Genomic DNA, 21,009 nt, shown 5'->3' on the forward strand with positions numbered 1-21,009 from the left:
CAGGGACAGTGAAACAGAAACATCCCCGCTGAAAGAATTCCCCTCTGCAAGGGAGAAAGGAGAAAAACCAGAGGGGTAATATCCTTCATTCCAGGAATTTTGTACCCCCAACAAGTTGTCTGTCCTGTACTGAGAAACATCTGTATTTCCCCAGAGAAGGGCAGATCCCTGAGACCGCCCCTTCCAGACAAAGTTGCTTTTTACACTCTTTCTGGTCTTTGCCTCCCACCAGTTTAGAGCTCCCCTGGGATGCTAGGGCTGGGACCTCACAGAGGAATTTGTCTCTTTTAAACACAGAAATCTCATGAGTAAGGCAAACTCATGAGCAAATCTTCCTGGCAGCACCTCACTTGCCAGGACAGGCAGTTCCCTGGCCCTGCCTTTCGGGTAGAGCTACCCAGCTACTGGAACAAACTGAGAATGCACAGCCAGAGTGCCGAGCCCTGGACTCCGGACCACTCTCTCTAGCTTCTCACAAGCCTCCCTCTGGCCTCTTGTCTTTGGCTGCAGGTCCCCAGCTTGAGAACAAGATGGGAAATACTTCTTCTCATACTCTGTCTGCTCCATGGTGAGTCCATAAACAGCCAGGCTTCAGAGACCGTGGGAGAGCTGGCAGTGGAACTCAGAACCAACCAGGCAGATCTACTGCCTTCTTTCCTGGGATCCAACGTCACTGCACAGTGGATCTTCTGAGCTCTGGGAAATGAAGGCCATGAGAGCTTAGGGGAGACTGCATGTGCCTAGCTCAATGCTATCTAGAATAGTCAAGCACACACACACACACACACACACACACACACACACACACACACGCCACCTAGGCCCCCACCTCCACCCCTGCTCTCTGCCATTCTAAGGTTCCAAGGACTGCCAAACATAAATGTTACAGGCTTAGTGTCTGCTCCTTTGACAAACACTTAAGCGCCAGGCCCAACACTAACAACATAAAAGTGGAGACCCTATCCTACACATAAAGAAGTCAGTAAACAAAGGAATTACATGATTAAAAATATAACTGGTCACTCATGTAATGGGTATTTATAAAGGGCTTAGTATGTGTCAGGAGCTGAGGACAATTCCATTAGCGATAGAATCCAGTCCAGGTAGTACTTGCAGCCTGGCATGCTGAGGCAGCCAGGTGTAGACCAGGCAAGAGGGTAACTGATCCTTTCCTCATGCAGCGGTGCCTACATTTTGTTATGATGGTAATGGGGAGTCACTGAAGATTATAGTGTATGTGGAGTATTTATCAGTTAGACTCCAGTCCAGGGATTTGTTCTACAAATCGTTATTGAATTCACTAATGAGCAAAAGTACTGTGATAATACTGTCTGGCTCATCGACAAGTCACAGTGTAGCAGCAGTCACCGCTGCTGCTCTGTGATGTGTGATGGAGAGTTCTCTAATCTTATTGTACCTCAGGAAGGCACAGGGCCTCTCTGTTCACATACAGAAAACAGACCAGTCACTTTATGTCTCTAAGTATTCTAAACTTGACAGTTCTAAGGTCAGTCCGTACTTTAATCCCCACTCAGAGACCTGCTCCTGTATCCCTGCATGACCACAGGCTCTGTGAACATTAAGAGGTGTGGTCTCTGGCTCCTTGCCCCCGTTCTGCCACTTAATACCCAGCAGATTCAGAGTAAGCTGGAGGCCGTGAGGATTGATCTCTTACTCCATGGAATGCTGGGACAGGGACTAGAGCTGACCTCACACTTCATTCCTAAGAATAGATTTGTAGGCATTTGGTGGCACCTGATAGCTCGACTTCTCTCTTCACCCAGGTTCATCCATGACCCCTCCACGCAGAAGGTCCCATTCCAGATGGCTGCAGGCTGGCTCTCCTCAGTTCAGGACCCATCTCTACACTGTGGAAGCACACACAGCTCCCACACCCCTTTGCTGCTGGAAGAACTCCCTTTCAGGTATAGAGCCTCTTCTCCCTCTGTCTGGCCACAGATCTCCTTTGTCAAACTAAGTCTTATCCCAGTGTAAGGCCTGCCCCAACTGCAGGCCTCACTCCCAGTTCCTGCCCCAGTCCCCAGTAGAAGTCAGAGCAACATACTACACTATGGTTAAACAATGATGGAGATGAGTGAGACCCTGCCCCACTCCCCCTTCATCCAGCAAGAAGCAGAGACTTAGCAATAGGGTCCCCAGGTGAGTTAATCCTAAATACCAGCCCATTCTTTAATTCTCACAGTTGACTAGTATATAATATAAATCCTTAAATCATTATGGAAGCCAAGAGCTATAGTTAGTAGCTCACCACGTGAGTACTTGAGGTATTGTGTAGGGTTAGTGGGGTCCCAGCAGCCTCAGGGCATGGCTGCTGGGGGAGGCAGGTTGTGGAAGTTGGACCACGCCTACCCTACTGTTGGGTTGTGGGGAAGCCACAGGCAGGACGCTGCTGCTCCAAGGATGGCAGGATGGCGCAGTCTGAGGTCCTGGGGACAGCCAGAACTGGCTGGGGGCTGGGGGATGTCCCCAGACCTGCAAGGAGGCCAGGGATGCCTGGTTCTCAGGCTCTTGGGCACCCTGGTGCTGCTGGGAGCCTCAGAAGAGCTAAGAACAGAGTGAGGGCCTGCGGACCTGATCTAGCCCAGGGCAGAGGGGGAAAAGGGAAAATTCGCTGGATCCTGAGGGGAGAGTCTTGATGGCAGAAGGCTGGGTTTGGCTTAACTTGGTTGAGGCAGTGGCTGGGTGCTGAGAGAGACCTTCTATAGGAGATTAGATGGTGGCTTTTTAGGTGAAAGCCTTCTCCATTGCTCCCCATGGTGGATCCCAATGAAAAGAGGCAGTCATGGTTTTAAGGCATTTATTGTCATGGTGGAAAGTGGATGAGTAAAACCGTACCCCATTTCTCAGGGCGGGCCAGAGGTTAAACACCTTTTGCAGGGAGGAGTGTCTGGGAAGGAGAGTTTATTGGCTAAGTCTCCAGGCCTTTAGGTACCTCATTAAAATGGAGATCTGTCTTGAGTCTACGTGACCACAGGTCATGTCCTCTACCTGTGGAGGGGTTCGGGACATTGCCCTTACATGCCTAATGGTCACAAATCTATGGAGGGCTACGGCCTCGTGCCAGGAGCCTGGTTCCCAGGGAGCAGGTTGAAACGCCTTCCGTCCCTTTAGGGTCACTGGGGTTTCTAGTGTTAGCTCAATCAGGAACCAGACTGCCTTTCACGATCCTACAGTATTGGTTCTTAATTTCGGTATTAATAAAAAAGTTAGTGTATTGCAAGAGTCCATCAAAGATTCTCAATCAGCAAAGCCAGTCTGCTGCATCCTCCTGATTTATGGTGGCACAGTGACCCTTTCAAATGTGTCAGCTCTAGGACACAGAATTCTTAGAATCTAGGGTGGGAACAATTTAATAATAAAATTTTAATAATTTCAATGATAATTAATATTCTTGACTGTTAATGATAAACTGTAATACCAGTAACCTTTATCATGTGGTTTGTGGTATGTTGTTTAATTAAGCCTTCATTGGTATTGATACAACCAAAGCATTTATGGTTGCTACTCTCCTGTAATTAGACCTTAGGTCCCAGGTAAGATACAAGTCACTTAGAAATTCATCTGCACTCAGGAGGTGGCTGTCTTTATGCTCTGCTGTTGTTATCTTAAAACTCTTTTGTTGCTGTTGTTGGGTTGTCTATGTTTTGTTGGTCCAGTTTTTTAGCTTCATGTGTATTAATATAATGAATTCATATATAACAATGGGCTTTACCATGATATTTCACAGATGTATGTAATGTGTTTAGTTCATATTCACCCCCTTCCATTCTAGCTAATCCTCTTCCTTTTTCTAAGTAGTTGCCTCCAAGTCTCGTGTGTGTGTGTGTGTGTGTGTGTGTGTGTGTGTGTGTGTGTGTGTGTGTGTCCCGGTTACCTTAATTAGCTTTGCTTACAGAAGCATGAGTGAAGGTTACACTTTGATCATTTGCCTGCATGTATGTCTGTGTGAGGGTGTCAGATGCCCGGGAATTGGAGTTACAGAGAGTTGAAAGCTGACACGTGGATGCTGGGAATTAAACCCGTGTCCTCTGGAAGAACCACTGAGCCATCATCTCTTCAGCCTGACCTTTTGGCTGAATTTTTGATAGGTCTTATACATCTAGCTATTCATTCACTTCTTTTGGATTCCTGGTTAGTGGGATATGTGTCTTTAAGGCATGTGCTAATAACTTTCTGCCTTTCACTAGTACATCTGACACTCCCCTTTCATCTCTAGGTTTATTACTCTGGTCTCCTCTTTCTGTTAGTTTGACTGAGAGTTTGTCAACCTTGTTTACCTTTACAAAGGATGAACTCTCTCTGCTTTTACATTCCTTTTTACTTCCATTCCATTACTTTCTGCTATGACCTTAAGTATTTCATTCCATGGAGTGGCTTTATTTAGATTTAGTTTGTTCTTGTTTTTCCAAGAACTTAAGGTAAATCATTAAGCCATTTATTTAAGGTGTCCATGATTGATTTTTAACATATATGCATTTTCCTCTTAGGATTGCCCTCAATATATCCCACACATTTTGCTAGGTTGTATTTTTATTTTAATTCTATTTCTTATTGATTTCTTCTATAAACATCCTTCAGTGGTGTGCTGCCTAGTTTCCAAGAGTTTTTGTGTATTTGGGGGTCATTTAGCCACTGAATTTTAATTTATTCAATGGTACTGATACAGAATACAAGGAATTATTTTGATTTTCCTATTTTGTTAGAATTTGCATTGTGTCCTAACATATGACCCATTGATCTGCTGAGAAGAATGTGCATTCTGCTATGTTTGGATGAAATATTCTATAGAGATTTGCCAGGTCCACTGACCCATCTCACCTTATGATGTCATCTTACTCAGATGGTTCTGTGTTGTGTTTTGTTTGGGTTTTTTTTGTTTGTTTGTTTGGTTGGTTTTTGTTAGGATGACCATCTACTGATTAGGGGGTTTGAGGTCACCAGCTCTTATGTTAGCATTAATCTATGCCTTTACATATAGCATATTTGCTTTATGAAACTGGGTACACCTGGGTTCTGCATGTGTTCAGAATTGAGAACTGCTCCCTCAGTCATCAAGAAATAGCCTCTGTGTCTCTCTTGATGTTATTAGAAAAACAACACTTGCTTGTTTCCAAGATCAGTTTGCTTGGCTCATTTTTTCCCCCATAGTCTCGCCATACTAAAGTGGTATTAATCCACCTTTTATGGGAAATTGAGAGCTGTGCATTAATTCCTGTCAATGTTTATTGAACTTGTTTGGCATTTTCTTATTCCTCTTGCTTAACTATTATTATTAAAGAGTGGTTTGTTCTTTCCTGTGGCCTCATTTGTTGTTCTCTTCAATCTGAGCAATTTCCATTTTTATCTTCTATTAAGCTGGATTGGCATTCAGCATATTTTTACGGTGAAAACATTTTTCCTTCAATGACAGATAACTTAGCTGGGCAACACAGTGATTACCTTTCAGGATCGGAAGCGTATGGCTTTGAAAGTTTCTATGGAGGAGTCTGTTATGTATGGGTCTGCCTTGATATGCAACTGGATGCTTCTCGGGCATTTTCAATGCATTTTCTTTCTTCTGTATATTTAGTAGATTAATTATCATATCACAAGGGGACTTCTTTTCTGGTCTTTTCTATGTGGTGTTCTAAATGTTTCCTGTATCTGAATTGGCATCTCTTAATTATTTAAAATTTCCTGCTTTGATTTTACTGAAAATGAAAATTTCTTCTTCTTCTTCTTCTTCTTCTTCTTCTTCTTCTTCTTCTTCTTCCTCTTCCTCTTCCTCCTCCTGCTGCTGCCCCTCTTCCTCTTCCTCCTCTTCTTCTTCTCCTTCTCCTCCTTTCCCTCCTCCTCCTCCCCTTCCTTCTTCTATGCCAGTGAGTCTTAAGTTGATCTTCCATGATGCCCCACATATCTTTATAGTACCCCCTATAGCCACACACTAGTCACCTCTGTCCTTGTTGGAGTGTGCCAATTTCTCCACCTTGTCTTCTAGCTCAAATATTCTGACCATTCTATTGATGAGGATTTCCACAGAACTTCCAAGTCCCTAGTGTGTTTTTCATTCCAGTATTTCAGTTTGGATTTTCCTCTGTGTTTCCATTTCTTTATAGAATTTCTGTATCTCTTATTCACTTCCTTACTCTAATTCACCTTTGTGCTCTTATGAGATTCTTCTCTTCTCTTCTCTTCTCTTCTCTTCTCTTCTCTTCTCTTCTCTTCTCTTCTCTTCTCTTCTCTTCTCTTCTCTCCTCTCCTCTCCTCTCCTCTCCTCTCCTCTCCTCTCCTCTCCTCTCCTCTCCTCTCCTCTCCTCTCCTCTCCTCTCCTCTCCTCTCCTCTCCTTTTCTTTCTTTCTTTCTTTCTTTCTTTCTTTCTTTCTTTCTTTCTTTCTTTCTTTCTTTCTTTCTTACAGTCCAGTCATTGCCTCCTTCCTGGTCCACCCTCCCACAGTCCCTCATCCTATTCCTCCTTCTCCTGTCTTCAAGATGATGTCCCTCCCCTCCCAGGCCTCCGCACTTCCTGGGGCCTCAAGTCTCTCAAGGGTTAGGTGTATCTTCTCTCACTGAGGCCAGACCAAGCTGTATATCTGTTGGGGGACCTCAGACCAACTCGTGTATGCTGCCTGGTTGGTGTCCCAGTGTCTGAGAGATCTCAGGGGTCCAGGTTAGTTGAGACTGCTGACCTTCCCTTAGGGTCACCCTCCTCCTCAACTTCTTCCACCCTTTCCCTAATTCAACCACAGGGGTCCCCAACTTCAGTCCAATGGTTGGGTGTAAGTATCTGCATCTGTTTCAGTCACCTGTTTGTTGTGCCTCTGAGAGAACAACCATGCTAGACTCCAGTCTATAAGCACAATAGCATCAGTATCAGTGTCAGGCCTTGGACCCTCCCCTTGAGATGGATCCCAGTTGGGGCTGGTCATTGGACCCTCTTTCCCTCAGTCTCTTCTCCATTTTTGTCCCTGCAGTTCTTTTAGACAAGAACAGTTCTGGGTCAGAATGGCAGTGATGGCAACCCTATCCCTCTACTTAATGCCCTATCTTTCTACTGTTGGGCATTTCATCTAAGGTCCCTCCCTTTAAATCCTAAGAGTCTCTTACCTCCTAGATCTCTAGTACTTTCTAGAGGGTCCCCCCACTTCCCACTCCTGAGGTTGCATATTTCCATTCATTCTGCTGGCCCTCAGAGCTTCTCTTCTTTCTCCCCTCCATACCTGATCATGTTCCTTTTTTTCCCTCCCCCTCCCCTCTCCCACACAGGTTCCCCCACCCCCACCCCCTGTGATTGTTTTCTTCTCTCTCCAAAGTGGGATTGAATTCTTTGAAGACTTTATTAGCATTTAATCTAACTTACTAAGATTGGGGACAATGCTGTAGGATTAGTTGTTTTTACAAGATTTAACATAGCCTTGGTTTTCCATGATTCTTATGCTGGGGTTTATATATCTGGGGTTATGTCATTGCTTAGATTTTTGTATCGACAGTATTCTTTTGGATGAAGTATTTGCCATGTTCAGATGAGACTGGGTTGTGGTAGAGCTGAGGTGCAAAGTTCAGTACTAATTCCTCAATTCAGGAACACAGGATGCCAGCTTCGGCCTCTGATCTTCTAGACTAGAATAGTGACTGTGGGAACAGATAGCACCTATGTCCGTTATACCTGCTCAGTAGCAGCAGCAGCACTATAACATCAATAACCACTGGAAGATAAATGAACAAGGTGTATATCCAATCTAGTTACCAAGATTAGGACTCAGAGGAGAGCGGGGTAGACGAGGATGGGAATCGGTTTTATTAATAGGTCAGCTTTGAAAAACACAAGCTGGAAAGGCAGCCTGGAAGGAGGAAGTTGGGATGCTCTTAGGGTACAGATTCTAGAGTTTGTTAAAGCTAAGGAAGGTCATAACCAAGAAATATAAAGAGGAGGGTAGAAAAGAGGCAACACGTGAACTGTGTGTAAGAACAAGAGTAGAGGCTGGCAGCTGGAAAACCGAGAAGAGAAACATACAGAAAAGTGTTAGAATCTAACTGAGCAATGTACAAACCAAGCCGGACTATTATCCTATTACACATATACACACATACACACATACACACATACACACATACACACACACACACACACACACACACACTCACACTCACACAATTGAAAAATAAATCTTAAAAAGGAAAAAATGATTTTCAAATTAACAGTAACAAACAAGAAAGGATAATGATAAAAGTATGTCAGATTTTAAAATGTCAACTTGGTATTTATTATTTGTTGGGATGTGTTTTGAATTCACCCCACCCCCACCTCTGGGATGTATGGAGCTGCACTGATGCAAATTCAGTTCAGACCTGTGGAATATGTCCACACTAAGTAGCACTTCTCTTTTATGTGCCATGATGACCAGCGCCCTCTGTCTGGAGTGGCCTCCTCCTTCTTACAGGCATCCAGATGGAGCTTAGTGGAATGAATGCAGATTCTAGACAGACTTGCAGGGGAACTCCTAACACATATGTGTTAGCCAAATACTGGGTAAGAGTCCTTGTGTTGAGACCTTGAATTCAGCTTCCACTCAGACCTTTGGGCAAAGCCTCCTCCCTCAGTGGCTGTGCTCTCTTCAGTTCTACAGGCCACCTTCCCAGCTGCATTTTCTGACAAGTGGAGTTAGTAATTAACTCTCCAACAGTGACTCTCCTGTACTTGCTGTCTCTGCCTGCAGGTACAAATGCATTGAGAGGCCCACGGCTGGTGACTGGGAACACTGGGGGAGCTGTCACCATTCATTGCCATTATGCCCCCTCCTCAGTCAACAGGCATCAAAGAAAATACTGGTGCCGCCTGGGGTCTCCATTGTGGATCTGTCACACTGTCGTGTCCACCAACCAATACACTCACCCCGACTATCGTGGACGTGCGGCTCTCACTGACGTTCCACAGAGCGGTTTGTTTGTGGTGAGGCTGCTCCAACTGTCCCTGGGTGATGTGGGACTTTACCGATGCGGCATAGGAAACCGAAACGACATGCTGTTCTTCAGCGTGAATCTGACTGTGTCTGCAGGTATGTGCAGATGGATGGCTAAAGGGCCAATTTTTGTAAAGCCAATGTCCAAAAGAAATGATTACAAAAGAAGGTTCAAAAGTCCAAGAAAGTTTTAACCCTTAGGCAATAAAAGGGGGTGAGTGAAGGGGGTAGGAGAAAGACTCTAGGAGGAAAACTTTTGATTTAGATAGAAGTCATCTTCAAGAAGGCAGATAGCAGGGGAAAGCGCCCAACAGAATACACACAGGGTCTCCTGCCTGGCCCTTTCTACCCTGAATGTTGCAGAGTGAATGTTTGAGCTAAGTTTCAAAAATGCTGTGACCTAGGCAATATTTCTCTGGTTCCAGACAACTTGGCATTCAGTCATGCAGAGAAGACATAGCACTGCCGAGGGCTACACGGGAGGACAGAAGGTCTGGGGCTAGACTTTTCTATGGTAGCCCCTTGCTGAGTCCCCCCACCAACTCCCTGAAGACATCTGACACCTCCAAGGCTCTCTTCTAGAGGCTGGATCTAGCCTCTTGGGTGGAGGTGTAAGGGCAGGGTATGTGCCATAAAGCCTGCTCTGCAGAATACCTAGTCAGAGTCCATCTTTCTGGCGAGCATATAAATCCCTTTGAATGCTGCAGTCTGATGCAATCAGCAGCTTCTTTGCCCTTTTGCTGAATGGTAGCGTGCATAGTAGATCAATGAGTAGCTGAATAGGGAATATATAGGCCTGAGGGAAGAAAATAGGAATAAAAAATGTGAATATTTACAAAAGAATAGAAGCCGGTTGAGATGCTCAACTTCTAATTTTTTGGACATTTTGGCAGGAAAATCACATCTCTTAGTGTGGTGCATCCTGCTTAACACATGTTTTGATCAAATACCCTTTGCTGAATCGAGTAGGTGACCCAGATAGCCTTTCTGCTTGGCATTTCTCTCTGTATATCCACACAGGTCCATCCAACACCACCTATGCAGCAGCACCAGCTTCCAGTGAGCCCACCACAGCATCTCCTGGAGCAGCATCCTCAGCAGGCAACGGATGGACCTCAGGCATCACCCAGATCCTAGAAGGCTCAGGCTCAGAATGGGACAGAACAGCTCCAACCACAGGTACCAGCAAAACTACATCTTCAGCCAATGGAAGACAAACCTTAAGAACAGTCAGGACAATGGTTCCAGGGACAGGCAGCAGAGAGGAGGGCTCTATCAAGGCAGCAGTCCCCACTCCAGAGGGTCCGTCTCCAAAATCAAGAAGCATGTCCAGCACAACACAGGGCGTTTGGCTGTGGAGCACTAGGAACTCAGTAGCAACCAGTGTTACCACGAGCGAGGGAAGGAGGCAAGGCACAACCCCAGAGACTGATGGGCCACGAGATGAAACAGACGTCAGCATGTCTCCAGAAGCACCCAGGAAGACCACAGGAACCACGAGGCCATCGGCCCTGATCTCAGAACATGTGACCTGGGAAACTCTCCAAGACAAAACAGAAGTGTCTAAGCAACAAATGCTGCACTCCCTGGAGGAGTTATCACCAGCTCCAAGTGCACAGACCTTAAATGCTACCTGTTTGGAAGTGGCATCCGAGGAAGGAAGGAGCATTGATGGGAGTCTAGAAAACACTACGGAAGAAAGCAGCCCCCCAACCCCAAGCCAGCCTTCAGTAGCAGGCCCTGTGTGGGTTTCTGGCAAGGGGACATCCATGAAGAGGTAAGCCTTGCGTCCTTCTTCTGACTTGGGGCCTCAGGTCTGCCCTGATTCCTGACCAGCTTTCCCTTGTATCTTACCAGTCAGTAAAGGGTGGGATAGAAGGCATAACCGTCAGCTACCTTCCTTCACACCTCAGAGCCCATGCCGTGATGATGCTCTCTGAATGCTTGCCAGTGGTTTGCAAGCAAAAATCTAAATAAGATGAAGTCACTTTTAAGCCAGACCCTTGGGACTTTCTGCTTAATGTGGGGAGCAGAACTCCAGAGAAGGGACATAAGTTGCTAAAGGCACAAGGAAAAGATGTCACAGAGCCAATTGACTGGGCCAACATCCTGGCCCTCGCTCATCCTCTCTCTCTCTCTCTCAATGTGGCATATTGTGGCTCATGCGCAGGAGAGTGGAGCGAGGCAAAGGACTGGGGCTTTAGGAGCTGACGAGAGCAGTTCTGCTGGGAACAAGTTACAGGGACAAGGGTAGCCAATTAGCCTGGAACTCGGTTTGTCCACCTGTGAAATGAGAGAAGTGAGATATCCATCTTAGTACTCCATCTAGTTCTGACCTCCGTGGTCCTCTGCTCATCTCTTCCTCCCCCAATTCCTCCCCTGCAGTGCTCTGACAGAAGGAGAAAGCCACACTCGGATCCTGACTCCAGTCTCCACTGTGCTGGCCCTGCTTCTAATTGCTGCTCTAATCCTATTGAAAAGGAGCCTTGGCAGACAGAGGACCTGTGAGTTGAGCTGAAGTAACCCAAGTCTAGGGAAAGAACTGGTTCTTTCCACCCAATAGCCTTAGGGCTGAGTCGTGTTAGACCGAGCGGGTCAAGTTAGATGGAGTGGCCGCACGTTGGGATGTTGAAAAGGTGAATTCTAGTCTGAGCCATCTAACTATGCTTGGTTGTGTAAGAGTCCCACAGATACAGACTCTTGATGTGAATGTTCCATGCTGTGTGGTCTTGGTGAAAAGAGACTGAGGATTTCTGGGAGCCATTAAGAGAGGCTGAGGTTCTCAGGGCCAGGGATCAAATCATCTGGACCAATCATTATGTTCTAAGGGCCTAGCTACTAGACTTGTGTCTTGGGAAATTCTCATAGCCTTCTATGTGTCTCTATGCAGCTCAGAAGAAAGGAAGGGTACCCAGGATCACTCTAATTCAGATGACACATTTCGTACCAGATAAGCTCCCTGATGAGGGAAAGAACTTTCAACAGAGTGACCTTCTTCCTCCCCAAGCCAGCCTGACCGTCCTGGAGAATGACCCAAGAGCCTGATGATGGGCAGGTAAATAGCTCAGTCACCATGAAGGGAAGACCAAACCCAAACAGCTTCATCCTCTTCTCCTTCCCCTCCACCTACACGAAGCTAACTGAGTTCAGTCTCCACCTGGAGACATAGGAGCATACCAGCTTGGGCCTCAGAAGGCCAGGCATTCTCTGAAGCTAAAGATGACAATACAAGGACTCAAAGAAGTCTTCAAGAAAGGTCTCGAGGTCTGACTGTTCTTCAGCTGCCTAGCCTTCTGTCCCTTACAAGCTTTTCTTTCAGAGAGGAGTGTGCTGGGGTGAGATAGCTCCAGAAACAGCAGTGTGCATCACTGCTGCCTCTGGGCACCTTTCCTTCTCTCTGCCTGTTAGTACTAAGCCTGCTGCTCACATTTAACAGTATTCTCATATACCAGGCTTGCCTGAGCAAGCACAACCATAACTCCTTAAGGACACTAATTGTATTTAATCTATTCCACTACATCTCCAGTGGGACTTCAGCAAATTAAACACCCATAACTGTTTGGCTGGGGATGGCATGGACTTAGTGGGCACTGAGGATCCTCCTGGCAAGAGTTCTGAACACCCAAGGGTCTCCATTCATTTTGTTTGGGGGTTCACTAGATGTTGTGTCAGTATGTAGTCTCTGCATGAGACAGGAAGAAAGAGCCTCCACTCTTCATATCGTAACTCCCTATTTGACTCTGTTCTCATTACACTGTAGGTCTTTGGGCCAGGTCAAGATTTTCTGGGATTTCCCTAAATGATGGAAGAAAGGGGTACTTTTCATTATCAATCTCCTCTTGTTCCACTGTTTATGAATCTTTTGTATCAAAGGCTGTGGACAAGGCTGGAGATGGTTTGGGAAAGACAGAAGGACAAATGAGAGGAATTTTTTGTGAATTCTGTCTTATAACAGTATCTGTTGGGGAACTTTTCCCCACTGTTGAGCCCACCATCTTTTCAGCAATCACAACTGGTATTTTCTTTACCAGATATGCTAGCAAGTGCTCTGTATTCTGTACTTGGGCAGTGCAGGCATTGAGCAACATAAGCTGTAGGGGAAGAAAAGTCCCAACACCAATTTAAGAACTGTCACACTGACGTTATCAGAAGGCTCAGTCTTGCCTTCTAAGCTGTCAGTGGCATTAAGTCCTTCAGAAATACCTATTCACCTATGTCCCCAGACACTGTACCAAGAAAGCCAAGGGAAATATCCACGGTCCTGATGGGAAACCTGTCATAAGTAAGTAGGCAGATTGAATGCATCTAGCCAGGGGGAAACACAAATCTTTGGATGCTTAATCTAGACAGTGGTTCTCAACCCTTGGGTGGGGTGTCAAATGATCCTTTCCCAAGGGTTGTACATCAGGTATTCTGCATATCAGATATTCATATAATGACTCATAGAAGAAGCAAAATTATGGTTATGAAGAGGCAACAAAAATAATTTTATGGTTGGGAGTCACCCCAACATGAGGAATTGTATTAAAGAGTCACAGCATTAGGGAGGTTGAGAGCCACTGTGTTAGAGGGACTCTGAGGCCTGGTGGAAGCAGTCACTTGTTAGAAGTCACTCAGGTAAGAAAGCTAGTGGAGAGAGAGAGAGAGAGAGAGAGAGAGAGAGAGAGAGAGAGAGAGAGAGAGAGAGAGCACATGACCTTGGCCTAGTATCTTTCCACTTCACCACTGCAGTATAACAAAGCAAAGCTTGTCAAAAGTGTGCCACACCACAACCATTGCTCCAGACTATGTTCTACCCACAAGCACAGCCTGCCTGAGAAATCAGTGAGAGAAATGGAACAGGCACCATTGCTTCATTCCATCAATGAACCAGCAGCTCTTGAAGGGTACGTCATTCAGCCGAGACCACTTCATTTATTGATGTCTGGGATGGGCCAAAAGTTCAGACTGTTTGGTGTGCCTATCCAATCAGTCTTTACTGGGAATATCCACAGGACATCACTTCTAGGGATGTTAAGAGGTAGTGAGAGGAAATTAAGTTGTAGCTTTAAGATTTTTGGGGTGTTCTAAATTAATCAACAGATTCTTACATGCAGGGCTTCTCGGGGCATTAGCTGTCCAAGGGAAAATGGTGAGTAACTAAGAGGAGGGACGTGATGTACACTGGACTATTGTGCTTGGCAAAGCCATCGCATTGAACTGGATGTCCTTAGATCATCCCTTCCGGAAGCCAATACATTAAACTAAGACATAGTCAACTTTTCCTCCAAGGGACACACAACAAATACCTTAGATTTGATAACTCAGAAGTCTCAGAGGCATCCACTCAGCCCCACCTCTGTAGCTAGAGAGGGTCCACTGACTATTCTACATTCCAGCAAAACTTTCACAGAAACAGGAAGCTGCATTAGGCCTTCAACCATAATTTGCAATGCCTGTATTAAGTTGTAAGACTCCAAAATACTGTATGTACATACATACATACATACGTACATACATGCATGCATACATATGTACATACACACACACACACATATATATATATATATACATATATATATATGTATATGTATACACACATATGTATACACACACACACACACACACACACACGACCTGTCTCCTCGGGAGCTTCTTGCTTTTCCTTGCTGGAACTTCCCCATCCTCTGAACTGCACTGAGCAGCTGTGCTGTCCTGTCTTGCTGCCCATCTCAGTAGAAGAGGGGAATCGCAGGAACGGATCCCTACCCAGCAGTTAAATAGTGGAGCCAGGGAAGGTTCCAGGAGTGGAGGTGCTTTAAAGGAACCTCAAGATTCACTAGGAGGAGCTGCAGGAGATCCATCTCTGGCCCTGGTGTTTGGAGGGAGGCACGGGTAAGTGAGATCTGAGTAGATGCCAGGAGAAGGAAGTAGGGTAACTCCTGTTGACATTTCTCCTTTATGTCCCAAAGGAAGTACACATGAATGGGGCAGGCTATAAGCTTAATGGGTCAAAGACAAGCCATACAGAGCAGACCAACTCCACCAGCACCATGCTCCTGCCACTGAAGTGAGGAGCAGGGAACACCTCCTTACCTAGCTAGAATCAGAGGCACTTCTGGGGACCACCTCCCTTTCAGGGTTCAGGGATGACACTGATTTTCACAAGATGAAACAGTTGGGCACAGCTCTCTAACACTCCTCTTTCTATTTAGGAATGTAGCTAATGTCTCGTACACATGTCTCTACACAGCTCATTCTATATGCATTGGATGCCATATTTCTGAAGGTAATTGTGCCCATTCCCATCTTAGGGATGAGGACACTGTTAGAGGAAACATCCCCTACTTCCAAGGAAAAGGCAAGCTGGGACATGTGGCCCACCTGCAGTCTCTATCCTTGATCGCTACCACTTTGTCTGCCATCTTGTTTGTAATTGTTGATAGCTGTAATGGAGGACACAGTAAAGAAACCACTGAAATGACTGCTTCATGATGAGAGCGAGCGAGTGAGCAAGCGAGAGAGCAAGACAGAGAGAGAGAGAGAGAGAGAGAGAGAGAGGAGAAAAAGCAGAGAGGACATGGCCAGGCCTGGGGAAGCAGGAAGAGCAGAGAAGAGTGGGAGAAAATATTGAGGCTAGCTTGGGCTTGGGGTAGGGAAAACCTTGCCATTGTATATAGGGCACAGAGGTATGAGGAAGAAGGGTGCGTATGAACTGCAACAGTCTGGGAACTAGCCCAGTGAGAAGGGCCAGAAGGCTGACATTCACTTTGAAATGCATAGCAAGTACGTATGGCTAGGGACTAAAGGAGCCTGGGGCTAGCATGGGCTTTAGTATGCATCCTTGTATGTCAGATGTTTCATCTTCTAGTGGAAAGGGAGATAGGTATGGTCTGTACCTCTTTCTGGTGGACAGAAACTCTTTCATGGGTTCCTAAGGGACGCTGGCAGTATCCTTCAGTAATCCTATACGTCAGCAGACCCTGAGTCAAGACGGTCATTTCTGGGTATTGCCTTTTGGAATTTGGGGAAGTGGAGTTTCCTCTGGACCTGACAATAACCTTGTTTTCTGGTCAGGTGTTTTCCTGCACAGAGTTTCATGAGGTTTCGTGTTTCTCTCCTTGAGACTCCTGTGTGGAAAGTTACACATACAGTCATTTCCAGCCATTTGTTTTCCTTAATCACTAACTGGTTTATTCTAGTCTGAGCCTCGTGGGACATGGAGTAGGGAGAGTTCATGAAGCCAGACTGAAAGCTGAGAGTTCATACACTAGCCCTCAGGTACCTGCTGGCATTTGGAGCAATGGAGCACAGATGTCAAGGACCCATAAGAGTGTCTATGTATCCCAGGTCACTCAGTATAAGTGCTTCTCACTGCGCCCTACTGAGAGACACAGAGTTAGAGGAACTCTCTGGCTGGCAAATGGGGAGAGGGCCTTGACTACGTAAGGAAGGTGGTGGAATTCCCAAGATGCCCATCTTCTTCCTCACCCTCCTGACTTGAGACAAAAGCCTGGCCACTTAAAACAAAGTCTCTGTAGGCTCTTCTCTCTCACCAACAGGCTCCCACTTCAAGGCCTGCTCAGAACATGGCACACAACAGTTCTGGGCCAATCAACTACCGTAGCTTAAGAGGAGAAAACATTTCAGAGGCTTGAAGGGTTCCACGCAAGAAGATATGGGATTTTTCAGCTTTCAGAGTCTCCAGAGGGGCTTTCTCTGTATCACCCCCCAATAAATAGCTTCTTTCAACTGTCCGTTCTGTCTGCCATACTTGAGGTTTCTCGGCTGCTACCCATTGTGCTTCATACCTCCCTACCTTTTAATTCTTTAACTGGTAGAGAGAATGAACCCACTCAGGACACCTAGACAGTATCATTCCAAGATCCCCAGACTGCATCACTACTAACACTTCAGGAGTTATTTCTTCACCTCGCATAGGATGCTCTGAGAAATACTGGATCCATTTAATAGCTGCCTACATTGAAGGTTCCTCCACTGAAACACACAGGAACACATGAGCCACAGGGATGAGGAGTTTCAACGATCCTCCCTAGGGAGATACCCTAGAGCTCACAGTTTGACAAACATGTTTTGGAGACTCTACACTGAACATGGACTCTGTACGTGACCCTGTATATGGTCACTGGGACCACCACACTTCATTCTGAACATGCCATAGTTTGGCTTCAGACACTGGTCCTTTGCTCCCCTTGATGTCAGCAGGAAGACAGGTAAACTCAGTGGCCCACTCTGGGCAGTTGGCTGAAACCCCACAGAGAGGTATCAGCCACAAGAGGACTCCACCCCCAACCCCAGAGGCTTGTGGGAATTAGAGTTCTGAAGAAGACAAGCACTCTCAATCTGAATCAGTGCTTTCTGAGTTACAAAGTCCTGCCACTGGACTCAGAGCATCTTCAAGAAGAGGGGGGGTCAGGGTACTAGGTCTGAAGGGATTAAACAAGTTTCCCAGTCACTTTTGAGAAGTTGAGGCAGTTTACTTTGGCTAAGATTTCAGGCAAAGGCAGCTGATGTGGTTGGTGACCCTTCCTCGCCTGTAATCCCAGGCCAGAGGACTGTTACAAATTCAAAGTCAGTTTGTAGATTGATTCTGGGCTACAGAGTGAGACTCTATCTCAAATAAAATTAATTAATTAATTAATTAATTAATTAATTAACTAGTTGAAAACAAAACACAAAAAAAGCAGGCATAGGTTAGAAGGTTTGCTTCTTTAGTGCCTGACACAAGAAAGGTAGATTGTTTAGAAGATGCAACCAGTTCCCAACCACCACAGTGCAGCATAAACAGCTAACAATTACTGACAGGATTCAAAACCAGTATGAAAGACTTGGGAACATAAGGCTCAGCTGGACCCAGGCTGCAGGGTATTACAGGAGCTGTTTGTCCAACACCTGCCTACCTGGCACACCTTGGGCTACAGGTCTGTCCCAAACCAGGAACAAGGAAACAGCAAATCTTCAGGGAGACCATGGTGGCTTGTGAGAGGTGCCCTGTTACCTGGCACTCACCTGTTGACTTTGGATGCCTATTCAAAACTTCCTCCTCTCCACAGTAGCACGTAGCACAGGCGGGGGTGGGAGGTGGTGAGCGGGAAGGGGGTGGTTTAGGAGGGAGGAGAGGAGAGTTGTTTGCTAATCTCAGAAAAAGACTTGTTCATCTGTCCCTGACACCTGGAATAGACTCAAAGCTTCTTAGAGACTGGGGAGATCCCCCGAGGGGAACTGAGATCTCATTGGGTCACAGCCAACTTTCCATTTCTACATTTTGCATTCAGCTTTGCTCTACCTACCCACAACAGTCTACCTCCACTCAATAGTTGGCCTGGGGCGAAGAACAGTCAGCAGGGGAGAGGGGGAAAGGCCTGAGGTGGGGGGAGGAGCTGCCACAATCGCTTCCCTTCTCCCTCAGCCAAACTGATAAAGGTGGCACAGGCATCCCAGGTACCACAAAGTTATGCTTGTGCACCCTCTGACGGACTGCCAGCAGCTGGGAAAACGAAGGATTGAAGTGTGTCACAGCTGGAAAATGGTCATGGAAGAGGTCATGTGGGATGCTCATTTGATTAGAAGAACCCTAAGACAGGAATATGTGTTTGACCCATAAGTGACTCTTGTAAGTAAATAGTGGGGTCGGTAAACAGCTAACAGCCTTCTTCCCTTTTGAAACTCCCCTATACCCTTCCGTCGTGCTTGCCAGCCTCCCCCCCCCCCCGGTTGGCACAATACTGCCAGATGGCATGTTCCATGCCATGAGGTCTTTAGGCAAATCCTCACAGAGCCATTAAAGAATTATCTGTCAGGTCCAAAAGAAACTGGAGGACAAATGGCTAACTGTGGTTTATGTCTGTTACATACCACACCAAAGCTCATGCTAGCCCCCAGGCTTTCAGCATGGCATATGCCTGTTACAGAGTCCGGGCTAGCATCCTGGCTCTTCTCACCCTGCCCTTACCCTAAACTCCAGATCATGGGCTTCCCTCCCTCAGCTTCTCATTCCTACATAAGCCTGCCATTTGAGCCTTGTGTTCTCTTGGCTTTTTGGCCCTCTCTTGGCTCTTGGTCCCCTCTCTCTTGGCCCTCTCTCCTCTTTTCCCTCTTCTCTTCTGTCCTTTCTCACTCCCCACCCCTCCTTATGACCTCATTGAATCTACTGGCCATGTTTACTCCACTAGTTTCTCTTCCAGATGCCTCTGGCTGTGCTCTCCCTCATATTTACAACAAACACCTTCTCAACCATTCCTTGGACCACTTGTCCTTGCTTTATACAGTCCCCAATATCCAGACAAATGGGGTTGCTTATGATCAACCTCCCTTCTCTTTGTTTGCCCCTTAAAAGGAAGACTTGCTTGCAGGGGCTGGGGGTATTACAGTCTAGGCTCAGCAAGCTTTAGCAAACTTGCCTAGTGTAAGCCAAATAGACTTTTTTCAGTTCCATCTCTCCTGCTGTGGTTCAAAACAAGGAGCACGCATCCTCTGTTGCTAGCTAGCAGCACTCGGGTGGCTAGCTGGACAAACAGAGGCAATAGCCCCAGCCCATGCAGCTCCCCACCAGCACCAGGCAGAACTGGAGCAAGGTAAAGGAGCACTGTCAGAGGTCATGAGGTCAGGAGACTGTATTGTTATCTGCTGATGGGCTACTGTTGGAGCGACTAATTCCAAAGACCTGATAGCCTTTTCAAAGGTGGAGAAGATAGGATTCAGCCTTGGCAGATTCACTGTGATTAATATCAACCTGACGATACCGACTGCTTGATAGGGAATGCTGGATTATACAACTAGCTGTCCCGGGATTAAATATTGACTCGAGGACAAGGGTTAAATATTGACTCAGTGAAAGACCTACGGATGGGAGCAGAGCTGACGGTAAACAGCCCTTCATCTGTTCAGTTTTATTTCATTCACCTTGAATAGTAACAGTCACAGGGACCATTCCCCTGTCAGATGTGAAGGACTAGAGATTCGACAGATTCCTGTTAGGCAGGCACATAGACAGAGGGGTCTCCAGGAGGTAATAAAAATGGCAAGCGTCCAGCTTCTTCCTCACACTCCTGATTCCTAAAGGCCTGGTGGGCCTCCTGCCTTTGTATGGGTCCAACAAGTTCAAGATTAGATCAGGACATACTTATCACCACCACCACCACCCAAATTGTGGGCCTATCAGCCTCCCTGTCTTTGTTCAAACTGATCAACCCTAGGTTAGGGAAAGAAAACCCTTAAACCCCTGAGTCCTGAGAAAGAAACTAAACTTTAGGCTACCCAGTCTTAGATTTGTAGGGTCTTTCCCTCGTGTGTCTTACACTGTATGTGTCTCCTCATTCCTAGTAAACATCTTTCTGCACTGGTTGACTGCTGGGTCTAGGACATTTTCCTTGCCTTATAATTCTTTAACAGGCAGAGAAAAAATGAACCAGGTCAAAACTCCAGGCTAGTAACAGATGGGCCATGCAAAATAAGGAAGGGAAATCCTTCTCCATCAGGAATTGGATCAAACCATAGGCTTAGTGAGTGAAGCTAATGAATCCCCGAGGTTGGATTTGTGTAGGCTTGACCTTCCACAGTCCACTGGATCAAACAAATGGGTAAATAGGAAAGAAACCCTTGCTGCCTATGGAAATGTAACTCAACATGGTCATTCTTAATGTGAAGGCATTGGTAAGCAGCAGGGTAGGGTTGGGTGGCAGGTCTTGGTTATAGACCTGTCTCTGCCACCTCCTTTCAAAATACACTTGGACATCATTCCACATCTGTTCCCATAGATCTCTTCGTCGTTCAGTGCAGAATTACTCTTAGTTCTGAGTCCCTGTTCTGGTCCATTTTTGACACTGAATGATGAGCATCTGCTAAGTTCAAATCCCTTACACATACTGAGTTTTATAACACTATTATGGATTGAGGATGATCAGGCCTAAAGACATTAATTCACATTGTCCAAGGCACCCTGGCTGGCAGATGGAAAGACCTGGGTGTCAGTCCAGGACAGTCTACATGCAGAGGCTGTCCCTTCTCACAGGCTGCACTGCCTCTACATGCTTGCCACCTCCTGGCTTGTACA

At 46.2% G+C, this 21,009-nt stretch overlaps 1 protein-coding gene across 1 annotated transcript; it reads left to right on the top strand.

Moving 5' to 3' along the window:
* Nucleotides 1-1,557: 1,557 nt before the first annotated feature.
* Fcamr (Fc alpha and mu receptor) lies at nt 1,558-16,873 on the top strand. The gene is made up of 6 exons (XM_085834631.1): nt 1,558-1,642; nt 8,715-9,053; nt 9,978-10,734; nt 11,343-11,461; nt 11,848-12,012; nt 16,499-16,873. The coding sequence occupies exons 1-5, from the start codon at nt 1,558-1,560 to the stop codon at nt 12,000-12,002; spliced, it is 1,455 nt and encodes a 484-aa protein (XP_085690757.1). The 3' UTR covers nt 12,003-12,012; nt 16,499-16,873.
* Nucleotides 16,874-21,009: the final 4,136 nt, after the last annotated feature.

This window comes from Mus caroli, unplaced genomic scaffold (assembly GCF_978045245.1).
Source record: "Mus caroli unplaced genomic scaffold, Mus_caroli_1 scaffold_1, whole genome shotgun sequence".
Lineage (NCBI taxonomy): Eukaryota > Metazoa > Chordata > Mammalia > Rodentia > Muridae > Mus > Mus caroli.